The sequence below is a fragment of the Falco cherrug genome, chromosome 3 (genome assembly GCF_023634085.1).
Source record: "Falco cherrug isolate bFalChe1 chromosome 3, bFalChe1.pri, whole genome shotgun sequence".
In the NCBI taxonomy this organism is placed as follows: Eukaryota; Metazoa; Chordata; class Aves; order Falconiformes; family Falconidae; genus Falco; species Falco cherrug.
The window spans coordinates 29,639,474-29,665,581 of NC_073699.1; the positions used below are offsets into that span (position 1 = coordinate 29,639,474).

The 26,108-nt window shown below is 35.6% G+C and overlaps 1 protein-coding gene across 7 annotated transcripts in view; it reads right to left on the reverse strand.

The window, feature by feature from the left end:
* VPS13B (vacuolar protein sorting 13 homolog B) overlaps positions 1–26,108 on the reverse strand; it is a 478,367-nt gene that overhangs the window by 160,414 nt on the left and 291,845 nt on the right. For 6 of the 7 annotated variants that reach the window (XM_055706070.1, XM_055706071.1, XM_055706068.1 and 3 more), the window contains one exon: positions 5,274–5,477. In XM_055706070.1, coding sequence (XP_055562045.1) covers positions 5,274–5,477 — 204 coding nt within the window. Of the gene's footprint in view, positions 1–5,273; positions 5,478–24,164; positions 24,326–26,108 lie in introns of those variants that run through there. The other variant, XM_055706073.1, reaches the window with a different exon arrangement.

Sequence of the window (26,108 nt, forward strand, 5' to 3'; positions counted from 1 at the left end):
CTTTATAACATACAGGTTAGCCTAAGAGTGAGCAAGAAAGCACTTTGACAATTAAATGCGGCAGCCCTGGTAACTGGTACAATGAGGTCTGATGAGCAGTGAGCGTGGATGTGTCAAAATAAATGAAAAACGACATGTAAAGGGAAAGGGATAGACATAGGAGTCTGGAAGTACCTTGAAAGCAAAGACATATCTAATGGATAATATGACAAAAAATGTTGTTGGGAAAAAAAGAGAAAAAAAATGTGAAGAACAGTATTTTGTAATCAAAGCAACAATACTTGATTACATCAAATCAAATCATCAGTATCTGATTACATCCATTCAGAAGCAGCTGAACTTATACAAGGAGGAAGGACTGCCAAAGAGATGATGCTGCACTAATTAAGGAGGTGTGATGATGTTAGACTGGATAAGCTGTGAAAATGCACAAGGAGGACTGCAATTTGGCCTTCTTATATGGAAAAAACTAATTGAAACAAACAGAAAATACTGGCCAGTAAAGCTAAACATAACTTAGATGTGAAACTTGGAAATGTTCCCCTTATAGTATTTTTCTTCATAATACCATACTGAATCTAGAGCCCTTATATACTTAAAAAATACATAGGTCAGGGAGAAACTCATATACATTCAATACATGAATGACAATCAAAGAGTTTACGTATGCAGTTTATGTATGCCATGTAAGTTTACTCTCTACAAAGAGATGAATCCTCACAAAGAATTCTGCAAATTGCAAAAGCAAAAACCCCCATGTATTAGCACAGAATAGGCCACGTAATCAAACAGTTTCTCTAGTAGTGTGAGGCATGCAAACCCGAAGATGTTATGTTGGTTAGCATGCTACCTTAGGACTTAGGAAAGATTTTTCTCTTGCAGGTTTCCCTTTCCCATGTAGTTATAAAATCAGTTAATCCCTGATGCAAAAATGTATTGGGATAACTACTAATGACATCATCATGCCTCAGATCTCCATCTCCCAGTGGACAGAAGAGTTCACATCCTTTTAGCTCTCTGAGGTATTGCAAAGACACATCAAGAGACAGTGAAAGAGCATAGCAACATTTTTAGGGCTATCTAATAATGAAAATTAGACAACAAACAAACCTACACCATCTGGCCATACAGAATTACTATTGTTATATAATTATGCCTCACTAAAGCTAATTTTCATCTTATTAAGACTGCCGTGCAACATTTCTTTGCAGTGGATTAGTAAAGAAAATAACATACTCCATCATACTGAGTAAGGCTTTGTACAAGTACACAGTATGAATACAAGCACGACTAAAATACAGGACTGAATACAAATGTATTGCATTTTATTCCAAAAGATTCATAGGGAATGCCCCTACTTCCCTATATATCAATCTACAGATCACTTTTTTCTGGTCTTCCTTATTAAAACTGGGCAAGCTGGACGAAAATGAAAACTATTCAAAGAAAAATCTGCAGGAAACCTTTCTGAGGATCCTTGCAAAGCAAGAGTGGTATTTTGTTCAGTTTCGTACAACAGATCATTGGCTCCCTGGTGTATTCAATGAGAGTTGCAGAGAGCTGTTCCAGATGGTGGTATGCCAAGGACAAAACTGTAATGCAGTATATTGCCACACTCAATTCATTACCACACAGAGAAGTAATGCTTTTAAGCTCAATTAGTTTTTTTTTTTTTAAAAAAAAAAAAACCCAGAGTTTATTCAGGCTGCAGGAAGCAGAAGTTGCTGCTGGGAGCTGTAGAAGGACTGCACAGGGACGGGGGCGAGGCCTCAAGAGAGGATATATTTCTTTATTTCCTTCAGGGCTGTTGTTTTTTCCATTGAGAGGAGGGAGAGGGAGGAGGAGATCTGCAAGCTGAAAAAGCAGTTTTCAATCAAGAAAACTTCTTTTGGTTAAGTACTCCCAGTTCCCCACATGCTGTTTGGTAAAGGGAATAAATGTGGACAGGTTTCATTTGTACATAACCTTATTAGAACTGTCTGACTGTTTCCAGTATTCTTTTTATATATTACACCATCAGGGAGCTTTTTATAACATCTACAGTGAAGTATAAACATTTCATAATGGGAAGAGTTATGAGCCCTGATCCTCAGCACAGCACAGCATTTGGATGGTTTTTTTGAGAGATGGCACCCACCCTACTGGAGTGCTCCAATTCCCCCATTCTGCTTGGGATGACCTGCAAGGCACAGGAGGCATCAAACCGGCACTTCACAATAGTCCATCTTGAAGAGTTTTACACTAGACACCTTGAAATATTAAATAATTAGTGTCAAAGCAAGACTGCTTGCTTTCCAAAATACAGTGGAAAAGAGTAAGAAAAATATTCAGACCCATGAGAAATACTGAACTCCAGAAAACGTGGTGAGAAATTTTGAAGGATTTACTTTCTGTGTAAAGAGTTAAAGCTTTTAGATGACAAATTACGTCAAAAGCTTTCAAGTATTTGTTTGTACAGTATCCATAGGTCTTATATTTACAGTGATTTGAGTTTGATGCTGATTTTTAAAACAAGACCAAATTTCCACTCAGTCAACTAAATTACAATATAATCTACTCCAGAATTTTTATAGCTTCAGTTTATTTTTTAAAAAATATAGCAATGTTTTTAGAAATGGGAATGGAAAATGAATGGCTGGTATCTATGCTGAAGTTTCCTGTAAAGTATGTATGAAATATTTGGATATAGGTTGGATTCCATACTGTACCACATATCACCTAAGAATTAAAAAATTAGGAGAAATCTCCAAATAGAATCTTAAAACCCAGTGAACCTAATAAACCATAGCACTGGGTCTAAACCATAAGTAAAAACAAACATTAGTATATTAAAACCAAACAAAGAAATTAATCCTAAAATAACTCAGTAAAAAAAAAATCATTATGTTCCAGGTTAAACATGTCTAAGAATTAAAAAAGAAAACAGTGTCACAACTAGGTCAAAGAATAAAGCTTCTGTGGTAGTTGCAGGAAATCTTAAGATAAACTTCGCCCTGAAAACACTAAGCACCATGTAAAACACCATGCAGCCACCCTCTTGATGCATGCTGGAAATATCTCAGTGGATGGCAGAGTTCAATGCAGGTTCTTCCACTTCTCAGCCCACCATTTCCACAGATCATAAAATAAATTCGGATGCGGCAAGACAGACTGCCAACTAAAAAGCAAAATGGCAAACATCCTGTAAAAAAACTGTAGTAAACTTGTAAAATTGTAAGTCAAAAGGACAAGAAAACACTCATACCAACTTTCTCTTTAAACAAATTCAAGCTGGAATTAAAATACTGTATTGCTTACCAGAAAGGAAAAGCTAATGCACTTAATTACAACTGATATAAATTAAAACCCAAGCAGAAGATTCACTCAAAAGCAATTTCAAAATATATATGTTTATTTGTCAAATATATTCTAATAATATTCTGCTGAAGGAAGAATGTCCAAGCAGGGGGGGCCCAGAGAGAGACAGAGAGAGAGATAACTCCGATTATCTGTACTAGCTGCTTCCCTTATTATCTTAATCGCTTTTCAGGAATCCCACCAAATTTCCTACCCAAACCTATAACCATAAAGCTCAGACCAAAGCGTGCTACCAATATGGTTTCAGTCACCAATGGGCATGAAGAAGAAAGCCAGTTCCTCAGTGGCTGGTTTTGCTGTTTAGCTTTATTTGCAAATTGGCCAGAAGTCCTTTGGAAATTAATGTCATCTTATCTTTCAAGAAATGCCAGCAGCCCTACATTGTCTTGTAAGAAAGAACTTCATGGGCAACTTGCCCAACATCAAGGCCCAAGTAGAAGGTCATACACATTTTTTCAAGGCTAAGAATGTAAAAGAAAAATTGTCTATGGAATTATTAGTTCAAAAAAGAAATAAATCATTAAAAGACAGGAAAGGACTGGTACTACTTATAAATGAGGAACAGATACTACTACTGTGTTCAGATTTTTATCAGTACTCCTGTCACTTCTTACTTTGGTTAGATCAGCTTTTCCTGCCCTCTGTTTTTCAATGATAAACTGGAATTTATTCTTGATCACGTTTTTCCTGCACACACTCATCCAGAGAGCTTATTTGCTCTCATGATTTCTCATCAATACTTCACTTAACAAAGCTCAGTCTGCATGCCATCCTCACATAGCTTCTTTTTGTACAGCTTGCCTGACTTTCAGAAAAATCTGAGTGTCTTCTCATCTTCCTTTTTTTTTTTTTAAATTAAACCAGCAATATTTCACTACTTTCGTTATGACTCTCCCTGTTTTTCCATATCACTTTTAGAAACTCATCCCTCAATTCAGATAGGAAGGAATCTTATCTCAAGGACCATAAAATTATGCATGCATTTCATAAAAAATTGGATTGTTTTTACATGAATTAGACATAAAGGAATCTTAAATGAAAATAAATAAATAGACGTGCGGACAGGCATCTTTCTAGCAGAGATGATTCTAAATCCACTAAATGACTTTTGAAAGCTTGCTCTTGACCATCAGACCTTATTCCTGTGAGTTTGAAAAAGAGAACTTTGCTACACAGCCTAGAAAAATTCAGTTTTAAACCACCTGTATGAATTTTAACTATATTAAAACAAAAATAAAAATGTCAAGTTTTCAGAAATTGCCAATAAACCTCCTCTATTTTATATCGGAAAACCTTAACATTCAGAACACCATGAAAGTGCATGCATGCTTTATCTTACAACCATGTTTAACTAGAGGGCAGGGTTTTGCCTGCACATATCGTACAATACACAATAAGGGAGACTCAGCTGAAATATCTCATTCTCAAAATTCATCTGGTTTTAGTTACAGAAGTGCAAAAAACAGTTCAGAACCAATAGGAAATGTTCTCTAACTTAGAAATGTCTAAAGTGGTGTTAGTCAAGCTTTGTAAAAATACAAACAAAAGAATTAAAAAACCCACCCAACACCCAAAAACACAACAAAAAACAAACCAACCCTCCAAACCATCCCATTGCTTGTAGACAGACAAGCTGAAGTTGCAGCCCCAGAGTTATTTTTACAGCCATACAGTAAGCCACTCTGAAGAGAGCTTATAATGGAAACAAAGGCACACAGTAACTAGACAGCAACTACAGTGTAACAATAATAGTAATATACATTTCAAATGTATAATCCAGAACTCTGTGGAAATGGGCATGTAATGTAAAGCAAAACCAATACAGAATTGTTTGATTCAGATATACCGCAAATGATATCTGCGGTGTTTGTGCTACGTATATCTAGAAAAGAATAAGTTAAAGGAAAACTTCCTACCTACTGGCCATGTTCCATTCAAGTGCTGGATTTTGAGAATTTCTTTCACTCTCTGTCAAAACCCCTCCTTTTCCATTTTCCTTCTCTGGTTTCAACTGATTCCAATGAGCAGTACCAATGTTTATAGATTGAAGATCTATTTGATATTGTCTGTCTTCAACCTCTGATCCAGGGTCTCGAAGTATTCCTAGATTCAGTGCTCTCCTGTAATGCCAAAGGGAAAAAAAAAAAAAAATCAGCTGCAAAGGTCAAAGCCAGACCAATCAGATATACATTGACATACAAAATTAAGAAAATTAAGATAGCAATTTTGCCATTCTTGATTACTTCTAAGAATTATTTTAAGCCCACATATTTGTAAGTATCCAACTGCCTCTCTCCTATGGAATTCAATAGAAGATATATAAATAAATATATGCCAAAATTTAGCCAGATCCATCAAAATCAATATGAGATCAATCCATTGACTTCACTGCCCTTTCAATCACATCCATATGAGCACCCTTATGGGGTAGCAGGACTAATTCATATATACTGAACAGATAAAGGATGCCGCGTTCAAGTGCTCAAAAAGAACAGCTACATATCAGTATTATGAAGAAATTTATTGTGCGACAACTGTTTCACTGTTAAAATTTATCGAAAATTAAAAATTAAATAAAAAGTTCCAAAATGAGGGAAAAACATCTCAATCTTTTTAAGATGGAATTTCAGTACTGTGCTTTGTTATTTGAATTCTTCTGACAAGTGAGGAAAAAAAGCATTTTTGAGTGAACCGTTTTACTTACACATTCTGCTAAATTCTGCTAAGCTTGGGAAACAGTGCAGTGACATCCAATTTCAACAAACCATTCAAGAGCTATTGGATGAGTGGAGGCTGCTGAGACCATTAGGTTTTACTGGTGACCAGTATCAGAGGAGTCTCCTACTACCACTTGTCTTCTGCTAATAAGCACTAGTAAATCTTCCACAAAATTATCTTGCCCTTTCTACACTGGGAACAAGATAGCGTGCACAAACAATATGTGCACTGCTTATTTGATATTATAATAAAAATGCACAATTGCACTTATCATTGTTTTTCAAAATAAGCCAGTAAAGGGAGGATGGGGACCTTAAATATTATTTTTTTTTGCTTTCAATCTGTGATCACATCGAATTGTAGTCTATCTTTATTGATTTCATACATTGAGTTGAAGCTTAAGCTTCTTATTTGCATATGCCATCCAATCTACTGTTCCATTTTAGGTTGTTGTCTTATACTGGAGTCATTATTCAGTATACAACTGCTGTCTGCACAGAGAACTTAATTCTGCAGTTTGTTTAATCATTAAAGCTAATAATTCAAAAATAAGGATTAAAGCAGCACATCTCAACCTGTGATGCATGCACTGCATGCAATATATAAGTATAGGTATGCAACATATAAAGTATGTAACCATCTTAAAAGTGCAATTCCAGTGCTGCCCAAATCCAAACACAGCTGAAACTGCTAATACCATTGCCATTGTCACCAATGGAGTATGCTAGCAATTAAGAAAATTAAGTAATTAATCATATCTACCCACAGAGGCATGTAAATGGCAGGAAAGCCATTTTGATGAAGGCAACTGCCCAGTGAGACAGTATGATGGCACTGTTCAGAAGCCCTGTAATTTTCTCAAATGCTTAGCAGAAATACACTGAAAAACTGTTATGTCAGTAGTGGTATTTCAAAATTAAATGTGGTTTCTTAAAACTCAAGAATGTGTTTGTCAACTTTATACACAGAGAGATCTAACCACAGCAACTGTGTCTTTTATTATTCTTTCTAGGCATTATTTCATCAATATGAATGCAGTTCTGGTGTTTTGTTGGGGTTTTTTTCCTGTATTTTTTTTTCTTTTTTTTAAATTTAAAAAACCACAGTAGATTATTCTATGACCCAGTGTCTATTTACATACTTTGTCTAATGCAAATAAATATTGGAATATGTTTTGTGAAATATTACTGAAAATAAAGCACCAAATTTTGTATTATATGAAATCCACATTAGTATATAAAATACAAAGTATTACACTAATTTCACCTGCATAATGAATTCTCTCGTGCACTTCACAGTAAAGAATATTTTTCATTTGATCTTTTATGAGCAGCTTGATAATTCGCATCAAGTTGCATATAGCACTATATTCCTTAGGCTCATTCAGCACAACCATGACCTTATGAACTAAATTCCTAGAGCAAAATGTGACTGTATTATACCAATCTGAAACTTCCTGTTGTGGCAATGGCTTTCTTCCCCTGATGAATCTGCTTATTTAAATGCAAAACCCAATGAAATCACTCTCTGGCATACATTTTTAGGTGCAGCAAAATATGCAGACATACTATTCAGACCAAGGTACTAGTGCGTTGCATTGCTGGTATAAGATTTGTATATTGGATCTTTTTTTATTTGATCCAATTAATTTTGTAAAATCTCAAGGACTGGATAATGTTTGTACTGCTTTGGGATATCACAGCCGAACACTTTCACGCTGATATAAAAACTGCATGTTCATTCTGTTTCTACTGTTAACAAGCTCCTACATATAATACAAAACTCTTCCTCTGATCCTTTAGACACACCTTTAAAATCGAAGCAAATAAATCATGTTTCTATAATTACCCATTTCAAGAAACACAGATTCTACACATACATGCAAAATATGAAGATTAGTTATTAATGCCTTGATGTTTCAACTAAGCTGGTTATTACTTTCAGAAAATATATCCTGCCAGATTTATACAAAGATCAAAATATAGCCTTTTCCCAAATAAATTATATACACAGAGGCATTTACATAAGCACTCATTTCTGGTTTTCCATATAAACTATTTTCTTAAGTGCATACCCATTTGTTAGTTGTATACTTCCTAGAAGGATGAGAATAAGTTAAACTGTGGCAAAATTGGCCTAATCTTAAGCATACATGCTATGTACGAACTGTGCAGCCTTTTCAGTTCTGCAGCTTTCAAAATCCTTGTAGCAAGTAACATCAGAGAAACAGAGTAAGCCAAATTCATGATTTCTGTACCTGTAGCATAAAAGCTGTTTAACCAGCTGAAATGTACTGTAGAAGTTATGATTTTAATTGCTTCCCCTTTCTGAAAACAACTTCACTATCCCATCTGAACCCTTTGGCAGGTGGTGTAGAATACAATGGTTGGCCAATAATACAGTAAGATCATAAAGAACCAAAGAAGACCATAAGCATGTAACAGGAAACACAGCTTTAATGTTTTTCTTTTTTTAAATTGACTTAGCCTGGCTCAGGCTTTTTACGTGCTTATATAAGACACAGGTCACGTTGAACCAGTTACTACATGCTGCTGAATACGCATAATTTTGAGACCCACTGTAAAGACGTTGTATCTATTCACTTATAGCTCACCCAAGACCTACAAAAAAACATGACAAAAAAATAGCATTTAAATACTATACATTATGTAATGATTAAGAGATATTCACAGACTTTACACACAACAGCAATTTCAGTTAGCATTTACTAGATCTCTGTGTGCACTCACTTCCCCTCTCAAGTACAGAGATAACAAACCTATCCAGATTCCAGTTATTAAAGGTTTTGTCTAGTGTAAAGGATTCTTCCTCTTCTAATTCAAAAAGGAAACAGACCTTGGATCAATATAAACAGTCTACAAGAGCAAACCCAGTGGCACCATGTTGGCCCAGGATATAGATAGAAGAGGCCTGTCCAAGAGGACCACGTTCTCTTTTGCTTAAGCTTGTGGGGTCCCAGCCCAAATGTAGCATGAAAAACCATCACTGTGAAAGAGACATGACTGAACAAGTGCAGAAATCACAGCAATATTTATCAATGACCTAATGCTCCATAACTGCATTTTCCCCAATTAATTTCAATGAAGTTTCCTAACGTATTTTCCTCAACAACACCATCAAATGTGTTATATCAAACACGGGAAACTGAAACAACTGTTCCTTACAGAAGCAATCCACCACAGCTCCATTTGGAGTGAGATGCTGTAGATGTTAAGAAGGGCACAGAAGAAAAATGTGGTAAACCTAGAGCATCTATGGCAGGGGTCCCCAAACTTTTTAACCAGGGGGCCGGCGTGCGGATGAAGTGGCAGGCAGTCATCTGTGGCTGCTTGGTTTCCCCCCCCAACCCCCGGCGGGGGGGGCGGGGGGGTCTGTAAATACCGGGGGCCAGATCGAGGACCCTGGGGGGCCATATCCAGCCTGCGGGCCGTAGTTTGAGGACCCCTGATCTATGGTAACAATACTGGCCTTTGATAATGCTGAGTTGCTGTAGAGTAAAACCCCAGAGAGGAATCAGCCTTCCAAAGAAAGGCAACTAACACTCGAACCACTGGGAGAGAAACAGAACCTCCCCACCATCACAGAACATACACAGACATCAGACATGATCTTAGAACAGGAATAAAAAACATCCTGTAGCATCACAGCTCATGATGGAAGACTTGGATTTGCCCAAGTCTGGAGAGATTAAAAACATCTATTTGTGAGGAACACCAAAAGGAAGCTCTGTATCTTCCCCCAAGGGTAACCTCAGCTTTGCTTCCCCAGTCTGCCATCTGTCCATAGGGAGACTTACTTGTGGTTTAACCAACAGTGGTTTATGACTGCCAAGATGTTAGAAGCAGTTTATTTTAGTCTCGGTCAGTACAGCAGGCTCTCAAATGCGGTCAGCAGTAAACTCTTAATTCTCACTGTTTCTGCCTCTTTTCCCCAGGAACTATGCCACATACAATTGGCTTTGTTGGCAGCTGTTCCTTCTCCCCCTCTCCAGCTCAGCCTCAGAACTCAACTACTGTCCACATCCACGCTTGCCGGCAGCATACTCTGAATTGGATACCAGCAAATTTTTATTAAATACAAGTATAAACTGCGTACAGTAGGGCTCCCTTGTTTAACGCTTTACTGATTAGCAAGTGATGCTATTTTGTTTGTATGTCTATACTCATGTCACTTTTCATTTTAATGTTACATTTAATCTTTACAGGAATTTGTTTAACAATGAAAACTACATTTTCCATGATTAGTCTTGTGTTGGGTTCTGTACAGCCAGATACATCAGCCTTATCTACAGAAGACACATGGCAGGTGTCCTGTGAGTCAAAGTGGTTGAGGTACCATGGTTCATCCTCAGATGTTGAAGACCCTTATAAAAAGAAAACATCAGTGCTAGCTCCATGAGCCAAAGAAGAATGACTGACCACGCTTAAACATCTATATAGTGGACAAATACATCACATTGCTAACACAAAAGAAGAAGTTATTAATTGAAATCTAACTGAACACACTTTGTAGTCATTAATGGTCATACTTCTAACCCTATAGCAACTTGCAGTGTTTATAGCTTTTGTGAATAGACATAAATCAACTCAGAGAAATTACTTGTGCAATCAGTATGTTAAAAAAAAAAAAGACAAGCAGAGACTGAAACATATACAAAGATTTCTTTTGATTATGCTAGACTGCTTGAAACAATCGATATAGTGAAGCAAAAATACAAGTATAATGGGTAATTTACCTCTATTTTAAACTAATGTTGGATAAATGTCTGACTGGGGGCCCTGGTTCCTTTTTCATTCTGTATATCTACAGATGAACATCACGGTGAAGAGAGGAAACTGGTATAAGTGTAAAAAAGCTAAAGACGACGATCGACAAAGTAGCTATGAAGATCTTTAGGTAACACAAGAACAAGCATATTGGAGAAATTATAGAACTCAGTACTTACAAGTCATCAAAGAAATGATCTTCACTATGTCTCTCTCGATTGCCCTCAGACTTGCCATTTGGACTTCATCACTGCCCACTTGGAAGACCAGTAATGGATCGTAATCACAGGGCTGTACCAGACAAGGGAGTTTTCTAGTAACGTCCCTTACCCAGGCCCCAGGGAAGCAGCAGACTTCCCTATGCTTTGGGTCTGGTTGGCATATCAGGCCCTCTGCTCCTCAGAACGGAGCTCCCAATGACAGCCACCTTTCCTTTCTTCCTATGCAATGCATATATTCATAATGCAAAAGAGAAGATATTTAGTTTTGAACATATGGAAGAAGAAATCTAAGGAACTGAGCTCAGTGGTTCGTGAGCATTTTGCAGTGGCTGATACCCTCAAAAGGAACAGAAGATGCTGTCTCAGAGTTCGAGGTGACAAACCTAACTGGATGCATGGACACACAGACGATTTAAGCCTGTCAGGTCCAGGTCTTCATAGGCTGTGCACAAGTAGGTTTGGGACTAGGGAGACCGGCTGGCCTGCAGGACGTTTCCTGCTCTGTAAGGCTAGAACACACCAAAGGAAAACAGGAGAGGCAGGTTTCATTCCTATTGTCTCTAAACTTGCTTATTATGTGACTCTGAGCAAACAAATTAACATCTTCAACAGCTTACTTATATATATTGAGGGCATAATGCCAAAATGATGTTTGGAATATAATTAATTGCACAGAAAAATCATCTGATATACAATACTAAAGGAATGCAAAAATAAAAAAATACCTATAAAAATTAACTAGTGTAATTTAAAAATTGAGATACTATTTCTGTAACTATTTAAATATCTTTACTTTGAAACCCAGTAGGTATATATTCAGAGAAAAAAAAAAACACAACACCCCCTCACTACCATTAATTATAGTGGTGGTGCCAGGTGGGTAATACTATAATTCCACTTGCTAACCATTTGGGAAGGTCAGATTTTAGTGAACAGGACCACACCAAGGTTAAGATTGGTAGCAGTGAACTGATCACATAAAAGCTACTGAACACATGAAAGGAGTTACAGTAGATCACACATCAAATATTTGGGCCCTGTGCTTCCTTCCTCTAGTCCTACGAGCAGGAAATGCTCTACATATCCTGTGAGATGACCACATTTAAAAGTAGCCCCTTGTTCCAAAGGCTCTAGTAGAATAATTGCCAACAAAGAGGCTGAAGAACTTCTGCAGTACAGTTGCCTTCTAGAGCTGTATCTGGAACAGTCTGAATGATCCTATGACGGTAAGGTATGGTAAACCATAAAGGAATTTCAGTCTCTAAAAAAAAAAAAAAAGTGTAAAATGAAACAAAGCTAAAGTTTGCAGCTGTGCATTTAGATGTCATCTGTTTAATTACTTTTGTAATTTTATTGTTTAAATTCCTCAGCAAATATAACAGCATGAGCAAGTCTGGATTTTTAAAGATCAGTTTTTCATTTTCATCCTGTTTAATGTTTAGACAGTTTGAGGAATCCTGTTATAGTTTTGAAGCATTCACCAAAATTCAGGGAGCGCAGTATAAATATACAGTTGACAGACTGTATAAATGATAAGTATGCACAATTCCAAAGAAAGTTCTGTCTGATATTTTTGGATGCCATATGTTTCTAGAAAAAACAAGTGGAATAGAGTTTCTCTAAACAGAGCCAGTGAGGAGAGAGCCTGAAGAGTTTAAGTGGGTGGAGTGGAAGCCTGGGCTGGGGGTCAGCAAAAAAGCCAAAATACAATGTAACCCAAAGACTTCTATGCTTTTGTTTCATGGTAGAAATAATTTTATCTCAAAACTTAATGTTGTTTGGGAGTAAAAGGGTCTTTAATATTGATTTTTCAAATATTTCATGTGTACTTGGTTTATCACATAGCTATTGTAAACAAACCTGTGATCTTCCTATTGCTTTCATCCTGTATTTTACTTTGTTTTAGTTGATTCACCTCGTTTAGTGGTACAATACCTCAGACTTTTCAGATGTTCTATAAATTCACCTGGAAATACTGAGGTTGAGTTTCACTGAACAGTCTTCATAACTGATGCATGGAATTTCTCTAAATGGTGTGGTACAACCTGGTACAGTGGTACAAGCTAGAAGACATACTGTCCAAAGTGTGTTTGATAAGCTGACATGTGACAGGATTTCTTTTTGCTGTTGTGTCAGTATATCAAACTCATACCTGGACATCAATCAAATTCTATACAAAATAGAGCAGAATGTTAGAAATACATTAATACCATCTTTTCTTTTATATTAAACAATGTGTACAAATGCATATTTTCAGCACGTGTATACTGTAACAGATTGTTTACAGTATAGATAATACAACAAGAAACTACTGTAAAACACAAATATTTAACTTTCCAAGTCAGTTCACATTTATCTTTAACACTAATTAAATTAGTTTCTCAAGATGCCACTTGTATTTTCTTTTTCATTTTGCAGAATCATTGTATTCATAATGGCAAGCTGGAACTATTTTTTAAAATACTGTATATGATGATGTAAAATATGTCAATAGCCATGTCTTAAAAACAAAATTCCCTCCTTTAATTCTTTTCTGAAGTCCTTGCACTGCTTTTTCCCTTTAAATATCACTGGGAAACTGTCCTGGTAGAAAACTCATTCCATATTCTTTATAACATGTATTACCTTTCATGTTAAAACTAGTATTTTGTTTTCCTTAAAATCCCATTAAACTGTTGTTAATGGCATTTCCAAATTCAATGTTAATCTATGCTAACAAGATATATTGAAGGGGAGTTTACTTCTAAACACACTTCGGGAGGGGGGCGTGGAGAAAAGAGATGCAAATATCTTAATTTATTTTCAGTGATTCTTAGCACTGCAAAAGGCAGAAAATATTCCTAATCATATCAAAATAAGGATATATTGAGTAGTATGTATTTCACATTTCCCCAAAGAACTAAAATTTATCTTGTATGCAGTAAATGAAAGTAAAAGATTATGATCTGACTAGAAAAGCAGTATAGTTTCAAGCTTCTTCTAATCAGGTTGTAGAAGAAACCAGAGCCATCTATACGAATCTGATCATCCCACACGAATCATTCCCTGCCAAAGGCAAAGAATGGCAGCTTTCACACACATTATAAGCTGTATGGGAGTACCTGAATCTTTACTTTTTTGTGCGTTTTAAGGCTCTAATGATACGCTTAAGGCATGCTACTTTTTAATTGAATATTCTTGAACTTATCTCCAGTATGCCTTTGGATCTTATTAGAAAATTTGGAATTCTGCAGAAATGCAGAGTCACTTTATTTAAAATAGTTTTAAACACAAAACTGAGCAGAGGAGAGTAAAATATGGAGGTTCAAATAGACCTCCCCCAGCTCACAAGTGAAATTGCAGCCAGTTCGGCACAGCTAGTGTCTTGAAACCAGACTCGTTGTTGTTTCTCCACTCTGAAATGCAATAAATACATATTGTATGATCCTAATATTTAGATTTATCTAGATTTACCAGCATGAAAAGTAAGATTCAAGTTGCCTCAGGAATGCACCAAGACAGGCTGGATGGAAGAATGACTCTTTAATCCTGAATAAAGGGGCAATCTCCAGCTGTTGAAATGATCCTTTTGCAGTTGAACGTGGAAAATTAAGAGGTGTCAAGACAACTTTAGAAAAGGAAGTAAAAAACACCTAGCCATTGCAAAAATCAAGTGACTGTTCGATTACCCAATTGAGAAGCTTATAAACTTCCTGTTGAAAACACAATTAGCCTACTTGAGAAATTCAGGTTTGCCTGAATGTAGAATTACTTTCATAGGAAAACAGTATTTCAACTGTTTTCAAGCTTTATTCTTTTCCAGCTTTCCTCTTAATTTACATTGCAAATGGACAGGTTTCTGAAGATATTGATGCATAAGCGAATGTCAATTTTCTTTGATAATTGCCAAAGTCTCGTTTTTCCGACATGATGCATGTCTGCATAATAATTGCATGGACTGCATTTTATTTTCAGACAAGGAATCTGGTGTACTCCCACTCTTCCCAGTCCTCCTCCTTTTTTAAATATACTATACCTCCATAAAATTACTTTTCCTGAAAGCACATCTTGAATATTTGTACCTGTAAGTCTGAACTTTTCATTTCATGATTTAAATTAAATTCAACTGCTTTTCTTCAGCTATGTCCTATATAATGAATAAGTCCTGACTTCAGAGGTCAATGTAAAATCATCAGCGCCCACAAAATAGCAAGGGTTCTACCACTTTCAGTTTCCAGAGACAACTGCACCTTTGAGTTCACATAGCTGTGGGCTGGAATTCTTGCTACACAGACAGAAGCTAACCAACAGGCAAGACCTCGGTTATATAGAAAATGATTCCTCCACTTCCATGTTTAGTTCTTTCTGGAGGAAAGTTGATACTAATCAACTACATCCTAAATAAGCATTTCCAGGTTGCTTAATGTAAAGGCAGGCATGCTCATTTTAATTCTTAAAGGAATGAAAATGCTGAAGACAAAATGAAGAGCTGAAAGGCAATTGTTCACATTGGTGTTTCTCCTGTCTTCTTTTTATAAAATATTAGGACTTGAACAATCAAGATAGTGTTATCAAAACACAGGACAACACACAATTTATCTAAGTATTCTCTTCTCTCTGCTTAGAGAATTCTGCTTGTAACATAACAAAGTACAGAGTGCCCTCAAACTCCCTTGTCTTGCATTATTCCGTAATAGATTTTTGTAGGTTTTTTGTCAACTGCTTGAGAACCCGATAAAGCATAGTTCCAAAACCTTCCAGCTTTCATAAGATCTGTTATAGGGATTCCTTTCCTCTCAGAAAAAGCTTTTGAACATCCGTCTCTTCCATTACGAAAGTAAAATACCCTCTTCAACAAAGCACTTCCCCACCAGCATTTTCCAGTTTGTTCTGGCTTCGCAGGAGGACTGAAGCAGAGGAAGGAAGTGCTCCACTACACCATACTTTGATCATGGAGATTATGATACACCTTTTGACAGTATTTCACCAGTATTTTCTTTCTGGGATTCAAAGTAAAGCTTTTAGGTATGTTATTACTAGAGACCTCATCTCCTCTTTACTACATTTTTTTCTATTCTTTCTCAAAGTATGACTAACCGAACCACACCTAAAAGTCAAGCACATTCTTCTCAACTTACAACCACTGGAGAAAGTTTTCAAGAACTAACAACTTTGACAAAGGGTGTAAACTTCCTAGAAATCTAGGAAGGTTTTCTAAAAGAAACTAAAGCTACTGAGAAGTATTTTGCACACCACTGAAAGAAAGATGTTTGGAAAAAATTAGTCCATTCAGTGAAACATCCAGAAGATGTGGAAGGATGCAGCAAAACTTCAAGAGATCTGCTTGAAAGGTCAGTTTACAAACAAAATTCTGATACATAGATTCTTGCCTCAAAATCTGTAGCCAAGCTATGACTATAAGCCACACATTTTGAGTCCTATTCTTACAGTCAACTTTAAATGCACTAATTACTCCATATTATTAAATAAAATTACTGCAACTTAAATTTACAAATAATTTTTTTAGATTGAAGTGACTGTAGCTTTTTGTTTCTTCTATGATGAAAAATACATTGGTAACTTCTAAAATAAAAGCATACTACTGCTAGATCTTAAACTGTGATACCAATATGTTGAACTCTTTGAAAGTAAACTTTTACATCTGCACAGATGCACCACTTAAAAAAGGTTATTTATGTAGAGGCTTTTTAAAATATTTAGAATATGCTTTAAAGGATGAAAGCCAGAACAAATGAAACCTGTTAGGAATTTGACATCAAAACTAACCTTTAGGACAAGAGTATAAAATACATAAAAATCTTAAGAGAACCAGAAAGAACAGGTAAAGGACAACAAGCAGAGCCCAGATTTGAGAGAGTTCTCATTCATTATGAACTGTTGCTGAAGTAACTTTTGGCAGCAGGAGGCAACATATTCTTAAAAACCTACATCCTGCCATAGGAAGCCACAGAATACACCACTGCATTTGTAAACATTAAATATAAAGCCTTCACACCAAAACAGCTAAAGCCTACTATTCACCATGTACACAAAGCTTGTTAGAGATGTTTTTTTAACAGAGGTTTTAAGTAAGCTCCAATTACAAGGCAGTATTAGGCAAAAGTCATCCTCATCTACTCATAATATCCCCGCGTATTCACAGCATTGACCATGAAGACTACAGATTGCAATGTCTGGTAGTTGAACCGACTCCATGAGTCATCCAAAACATACAAATGGTACTGGTTATGAAGAAAACTGAGTATTACTTTCTGCCTGGAGCCAAAAAAAAAAAATATGCAAGGACACTACACAGAAACAAATCCACACACACACAAATACCCAGCTCACTACACTGCCCATTTGGAAAACAGCAAATTCTATCATCTGTAGTTAGTTTGAGTCCAGTTTAGTAAATGTAGTTGCTTAAATTTTTTATGAGCTGCAATGTGTGAAGAATACAACATGTAGATTTTTAGAATTATTTTTAGAAAGCAACTTCTACAACACTTGCAGTTACATAATATATCAAGCATTTTTTTCTTTATTATGCCAAAAACATGGAAAAATCAACCATTGCAAGCTGTCTGAAGAATAAAATATCGAAAGACAGTCTGAACCAACACATACCAGAGGATTACATTCCTCTGAGTTTTGCTTTAATATACACAAACATATATACACATCCAACCTTAAACTGGGAAACAGAAAAATTTCAGATTTGCTTTGCAGCTGGTTTTGTTAATCTGCAACTTTCTTCCTGTTCCTTGAAACACTGTCACATACAAAGATTAAATACTAGCTAAATAACTTTGGTTATCAGGAAGAGTTCAAATCTCTTCTGTTCTTATCCTGCAAGTACAACATATATCTATGAACTCCGACGTTGTATTTGTATCACCTCCACCCACACCTATATGATTTTTATTGCTGGAGAACACACACTATCATACCAGAAAAATGGAGTATATGTGATTTATGTCAATCGTTGACACTGAACTCAATGGAGATGCCTGATACTATCTCTGTATTTTATTACTCTCAACATGCACTTGTGTTAGCCATTAACATACCAGTGTTAGCCATTGCCTTCTCAAAGAAATAAAAAAAACCCAACAACGCATCAGAGGGTATGAAAAAAGTTTTGAGAGGCTGAAGAATGCTACATTTGTCTTTGTGTCCTACAACTAATAAACCCCATAAGAATACGAACCAGTCCTAAAAACCAAAAAAACCAAAAAAAAAAATACCCCAGTGATGTATTTATATCTTTAAGGACAATAACTTTTAAATCTGTTTTTTACTGCAGCATAATCAAGTTTAATAGTAATAGTGGGAGATAAAGTAGTGTGCACAGTAAGAGCTTAAACATAAGAAACATTAAACGTGACTTTTGACTGTACTGAAGGTGGCTGAGCACTAAGTTATCTTGGAATTTCAGTAAGGGCAAGGAACCATACTCACTTAAACAATACAATCTGAGTTGTTCAGGATAACAGAAACAAGAATTTAATTTTGCCATGGGAGCTTTGAATAGTATCCCATAGAGAAATATTCTCAAATAACATGTAACCACTCTGTATATTTTTCATAATCCTTTTTGTTAAATAATTGAAAACTAAAGTAGGAACACTTAAAAATGTTAAATGGAAAAGAAAGACACTGGAAAACAGTTTTGCAAAAGAAAGAAATCTTCTATCCAAAAAGTAGTTTAAGAACTGTGGTATGAATTTGTCATAGATAAAACCCTGTGAGGGACATCAGAGAACCCACAAATATTTATGGAATGAACCACAATCTGTATACAGAAGTTAACAAATGTCTCATTACAAATGGGATATGGTTTTCCCAGTAACAGAAGCACACAACTTGCATTATATTTAACTTGAGATGCTGTTATAATTAAAAATACTACAAAGAAAAAAGTTCACTTTATATATTACTGGAAAATACTTTACAACTAACAAAACATTTGTTGAAACCAAATCTGATTGAAATTATATTTACTCAAAAACAGTTAAGAAGAAAACTGTATAGAATAATAAGGGTTTTAAAGCTTTTCTGAATTATTTTACAACAGTTATTTATCACAGCCAAGACTTTTGGATGTTAATTTTCATTATGTAAAACAGAAAAGTAACCTTGATATGTGGATTCAAACATACATTTTAAGAATCAGCAAAGGAAATCCTGGGAAGAAACTATAAGCAGTTTGTGTAAAATAATTTAACGTTACTTTAGTAACTTGCATAGGGGAACCCCTCCAACTCTTAAAATGACATTAATTCCCAAGGACCAACTATTTATTTTCTCCCACATTAACAGGAACCCAAACACCTCTGCTCATTCCCCCCAGTATTTTACAGTAACAAGCAAAATATAAAGCTACTTGGTTAGAAAAAAGGAATGATTAAAGAGAGGTAACTTGAAAGAAGAAAAGAAATGTAAAAACTTCAATAATGTTGCTTTATAACATAAACCATACAACAACTCACATAAATATTTGTAGCTTTCAGATTACCTTTTATTTTCCTGTTTTACAGCTCATCTGAAAATTTTTCATTGCATTCAAGTTGCTGAGCATGTAAACTGTGAAAGGTATCCTGGGATTTTGAAATGGTATTTAATGTCTTCTTTTTCTTTGTTTCTGTGCCTTTTTTTGTTTACTTTTTTTAAACTGTTACAGTCTGTTTAATAACGTTAATACTGAATCTGAGAATTTTATTAAAATTCTGTTCATAGTGTCAGATTCTATGCTGTATTTCAAAAGCCCCAAGCATGATGGCAGATTAACTGACCTAAGCCCAGGCTGCTGCAATACTACCCTTCTGCTAGGGCTAATGCCTGTGTGACTATACAATAAATAGGCTCAGGGCAACGACCTGACTGAAAAAATTGCCTGATGCCTCCATCAGCTCCCTCAGCCAGCTCACTATACACAACTACAACCAGCAAGACCACACCGCTGCAAAGAGAAGTAGGTCTCTTAGAATAGCTTGAGTTTAGATTTGCAACCTAGGTGGGCACAAAACTCATTGCCCAAAGAGAACCATAGTTTCAAGAAATATTAAAAATCAGGATTATGCCCACCTGACTCTGGGCTGCCCAAGGAAGCCCAGGGCCATGCTTCACTCCTTTAGCCCCTCCACTGGGCATGGCTAGTCTGCACATCAGTTGCTTCAGTGGGAGGTTGAGAGACCTCTCTATTCAAATAGCTCTTCAAACATCTGACATGTTTTCTCTCTGCCATGGTAAATCAATAATTAATTTGGGAAAGAATTAAGAGTTTGAAAAATATTTTCAAATGGGAAAAAGGGCCATTATTGGAGTTAAGGGAAGCAAATCATTACACAACCTGATTTCCCTGAAGAAGGGGTGTTTCAATGCTGGTTGAGAACAGAGAGAGACATGAGTTTTCTGAGGGGTTAATTTAAAATGTGCAAAAGGTTATGAAACTAGGTGAAGAAATTATTCTTGCTAGGGAGAAGATGACAAGAAGTGCAATAACCTTAAGGTCTCAATAAAAAGCCCCCACAACCAACTATGCATAACAAGTACTTATCATCTAAAGATTAGGAAATATCAAGGCAAGGAGTTCAAAATATTTAGCATTTCGGTATATAAAATGATAATAGAATACAATGAAAAGCTCAAAAAGATTAAAAATAACCAAAATTAAAACAAATTTTTATTTGTTTGAATTTATTTTGATTAGCTTCACCATAACAGGCTTCATCACAGCAGAACTGCAGCTTTTTGGAAAAAAGGAAATGGAAAAAACTATGTCAAACAGCACTTCAAACCAGTACAAAGGAAATCCTAATCTCTCCCCCACTCAGTCACCATAAACATATTACAGATTTCAAAACTGAAGTTGTATGAACTTCATGCGTCAAGCTCCATATATACCACAGAGCAAATACTAATGAACTGTGTTAAACCAGTGTTTGAGACAAGAAATATCACAGGATCAAGGAAACTCTGAGTTCAGGCTGCCACGTATCTTTACCTTCGCCTTGACTTTGCAGAACATACAGTAGTTAAGATCACCCACAGCTGAGAAGCCTTTTTATAGAACAAAGTATAGCACACTAGCTCAACAGTGAAAGCAATGCCCTTGTGGAAGTTTCACTTTACAACTGCTATTTACTTCTGACCTTAAGCTGTTAAATGATAGCATCTTTATTAAATAGTCAAAGAAATGAAGTACATGCTACAATAAGTTATATAAAATACGGCACTGAACACTTTGTAGACTCCTTTTTTGAAGAGATGCTTCTCTCATGCCTGTCTCCCAGCTTCACAGCTAAACTGTCTGACCTGAGAATTTCATGACCTGAACCTACAGGCCAGTTGGAAAGGAGTCTGGAAACCTATCGCTAATTTAGTTCTAAATCACACACAGGTGTCAGAATGAACTACACCTAAATAATGAAACGATCATAACCACAATGTAAACTCAAAAGCTTTACCAGAAAAACTAAATGCAGTGCCCTAAGCACTAATAGTGAGATCTTCACTCTCCTGCAACTCCTTCACTGCTAAGCAAGTGGACTAGAGTGAGGCAAACGGCCAAAATAAGGCTTGAACATGGAGCATGAAGACATAATTTACCCACTGAAGTGTGTGTGCAAGCCAGACATAGCTGGTCAGGCATTGACCTGGCACTGATACATGAGGCCAGAGGAGACTAACGCATTGCCCTGCACTGCTAAAGAATGGGCACCTTCACAAGATGCCCAAGCTCAGAGTGCTTCTCCTCATCACACCTCACCACTGGAATCCCTCCCAAACATGTATGCAAGTTCCCATGACCTTCCAGGTCAAATTTGAAGGAATTTGAGAAATCTGTGAAGTTGCTCTTCGAAATCTCTGCCTGTGTCTACAGCAGGACTATTGGGCACAAAACGCATCTCTGTGTATCTCAAAAAAAGTAACCTCATCCCCCCTCCTCCTCACAGAGGGCTGGGATGCTGCTGGGGTGAGGAACACAGTTGTGCAAATACCTCAGCCAAGTAGGAGCAGCATTACCAACTAAAAGGAAAAGCTTTGCAGATAGAATGCATATTAAGTTCTCAAAACAAAATTGAAAGTATCAATAAATCATTGAGGAGGGATGTTATTTTTAATATTTTATTTAATACACACATTGTTTGAGAGTTACTAGGAGACTTCAAAAAAATAACTTTAACAATTTTACAGATTTCACCTTTGCTCTGTTTGAATGAATTGGTTATTCCTTTGAATTCATTCTTTATTGACAGTTACTTGATCATTTTTTTTCCCTGACATATTTAATAAGGTTTCCAAAAGAGCTGCCTTGACTAACATCAAATGGATGCTTAAATAGCATAATAATGCCAGCACTCTCTCGCAGGAATGTTTCTATAAAGCATATTTCATTTTGCTTTCTACGAGGAACTGTACAAAGAAATTAAAATGTACTATAAGAATCAGATTCGGTGCTACTAAGTGAAAGAGAAAACATCAGGTGGGTATGTGTATTGACCACACAGTAATTAAACTGATTAATTAAATAGAAAATACAGTTGGAGAAATGCTGTTCTTATTACAAATTTATTTTGACTATCCAATTAAAAGGAAAAGTATTTCAAATACTGTATTTAGGCAAATTAGTTATGTATTATTGCAGATTATAGTAAAACTCACAATTAATGAAATTTCAAGTAAAAATAAGATTGGTAGTTAAAGCTGAACATTCTAAAAGTTGAATTCTGAATACAAATTTAGCTTTGAATAGCTTTTGGTATTAGATAATTAACAAGCTACATTTCTGAAACTAAATGGGCAGTTCCAGCTGTTATTTTACAATTAGTTTCCACTGAGGGTTTTAAATTAATAACTGTTGCAATAGAGTCAAACATGCCAATGTTAATTAGGAGTGGCGTTTCCATGTAATGCTATCCATATTTATGAATATTTTACTGGGCGAAAGGTCTAAGCAGACTTTTTTCTTTTTCATCCTCTCTACTAAAGATAGAAGAAGAGAGAAATGTAAAGCAGGAAAAGTCTTCACTTCCAAGCCCTGTTCCAGTGAGAGGTATAGGATTCTTACGGAAGATACGTGACATTCCTAAGGTCCTTATGCTAAAAACCCCATGGGTTCAAGTACAATAGCAAAGGACAGTATTTAGAACTTGCTATTTAATATGAACATTTTGATTTAAATCCCAATTGAACAATTAATAAAGCTAAAGATCTATGCAAAAAAATCTAAGATTGCATATCCCAATTAAATGTAGATATAACCCTGTTAAAAAAAGAAGACATATTGTGAGGAATAAAAACATCCTGGTCTGAAATCTGAAAAATTAGAAAATAAATTACAGGAACAAGTTTAAAATACTGTTACAATTTTTTTTTACTTAACACAGGAAGAATAGAACAGAAAATGGTGCCAGCTTAACTCGGTTTTATAACCTCTCAGTAATAAAAGAAATATTTCCATTTGAAATAGTAAGATTTTTTTTTTCCTAAAAGTTCTTTTCTATATAACATTACCTCTGCAGTTTTGATCCTTTTGAAATTGAAGAAAAACTGCAATAGAGATTTTATGATGCACTGTAACTTTCACTTTTTCTAATCCCCTATGGTATATATGCACATTTTATTAAGCGGCTCATCATTTCCATCAAAAACTACACATGCATACATTTTTTCACTGATTATCTTTGTTGCCTTTATTCAAAGAAAAAGATAAAGAAACTCAGGTCGCTCAGCATTAGCTAACTCCTTGTTTGCGTACCAAATAAGCTTCAAGGAAGTATTCAAAAAAATAAACCAGAATTTTTCCATTAGAACCTTTATAAAATAATCAGCTCCTAAAAGGAAATTATTCATATTAGGTCTGCAGTCTAGGAAACATTTAGTTCTGTTAATACTAAATTTCAATGAAAAAAGATATTTTTTTTCTAACTGTTAATTGGTTTTAAAAGGAAAACATCAAGAACGAACCTTTTTGCTCATACCACAGTTACAGAAAATCCAGGATTTTTGTAACAATAATTTAAAGATAGAGTTTTTTGAATACAAACATGTCCCAAAGCAATTTAATACTGAACAAAAAAATATTCTGAAGAGAAGATGCTTATAGATGTGGGTGCTGTTGAAAAGTTTTGAAAAGCAGTTGATTTTCCAAACCACATTTGAAAGAAAAAGCAGATTTCCACACAGACTTCTGGCTATGTATGTGCTTCTTGCATAAACTCCTTCCATCATTCTTTCCTTCCGCTCACTCCAGCACTATCAGCACAGACACAGAAAATTGTTTATTACTCATCTTTTTTAACTGAAGGACTTTTGTGGGCATTACATGATTATTACATGCATGTTCTAGATAAAGCTCCTTGAAATAAAGATAAATAGCAGATATTTTATAAGAGAAACAACATTGTTTTGTTATTTGTAAATGTTTGAGTGTCAAAAGAAAACAGTAGACTATAAAAATGATGAACACAGCAGATTAGACATTTATGATAAAAAAGACTTGTATTGATGAAAAGTTTTATGAAAAAATAAGAAATAATTTACAGCTACCTTTTCATGATTAAATTCTTTACATGTAATTTTTTTGGGGGTGGGGGTGTTTAAAGAATTTCCATTTACATTCATAAATTGAAAACAGTCTAAGGACAGCTTTATGCTTTGATCTATGAAAGATCTATACATGAAAATGACCATGGAACATTCAGACCTGGACTATTAAGCTTTGATGTATGACATGAGTGAAATCCTTGGATCTCAAAAATGATGAATCCAGAGTGTAGACAATAATTAGATTTTTTATTAGCCAAGCTGAGGAAAGCTTGTGATTCCTTTCAACTAAAGTTTCAGAACTTGATAGTTTAGCAATATTAATTCTGAACTTTATAAGCAAGGCTTTTCACAATACCCTCCAAAGAGCCTGTATTCTCTGTGCTCTTTGTCAGTCGTTTCATTTTTGTATTAACAATATTTTACCTTAAAACTATTTCATTCTATCTGTTCATGGATACTCCCTAAAATTCTATTAAACAGTGTTTCATGTCAGTTTGCTAAAACAACCATGCTGGGGATGATTGGCAATTATCTACATAACCAAGCAGGCAATTTGCACAGTATTTGGTATAGCAGGGCCCTTATCCCAATTCAGAAGTAGAACTAAATGTCATCTCTATTTCACCTCCATGCTGCTTCATATTTAAGCAGAGCCATGCATCTACATCCTTTTATTTTTCAGTCAGAGAAATAGAATTGCTGGTTTTTGTGATGAGGTTCTCAGCCATTACCCTATTGATAACGTCCAGTTCTGCTGGTACTTACCACAGCTAGTGCTATTCATTGTTATAAACCCCCAACATACACACTTTTTAATTCAGTCCTTTTTATGTCATGTTTCCACTAACTAAAAGTGTTCAGAGATTCCAACTATGATCAGCTTAATTGCACTAAACACCGTTTGTATATACAGGACAATACTGTTGTAATCTAAAAAGGTGACAAAATGATCTCACAGAATGTGAGCTAATTGGGCAGAAAACTGGTTAAGATGACTACAGACACATTTGATTAGTTCCACTTCATTAAAGCATTATAATTTATTCATGCTGATATTCTACACTAGACACTTGTATTAAAAGAGAAAGAACTAAGGAAATGACAAAGGGAAAACACATGAAGACGCACAAAGAAAGAATTTTGGCATTTTGAGCTACCCCAGGAGATGCTACTCTGTTTGTTGCAGCCATCTCCATACACGGAAAGGGACCTTCTGGCCTGGTGCCCTCAGAATTGCTTTATATCCATCAAAAGTCTGTTCTTGTGACAAGTGATTAACAAACTAATAAATAATCTGCTAGGTTTGTTGTCCAGAGAAAGACTCGAGCAAATTGATCTAAATTGCTTTGAGTAGGAGGCTGGATGAGATGAACTAGAGAATTCCCTTCCAACTGAAATTATTCCATGATTCTTTGATTCCCTTGGATTTTTTTAACAGAATCAGCCACATAACTGCTTGTAGCACTCTCCACATAAAACCATATATTTA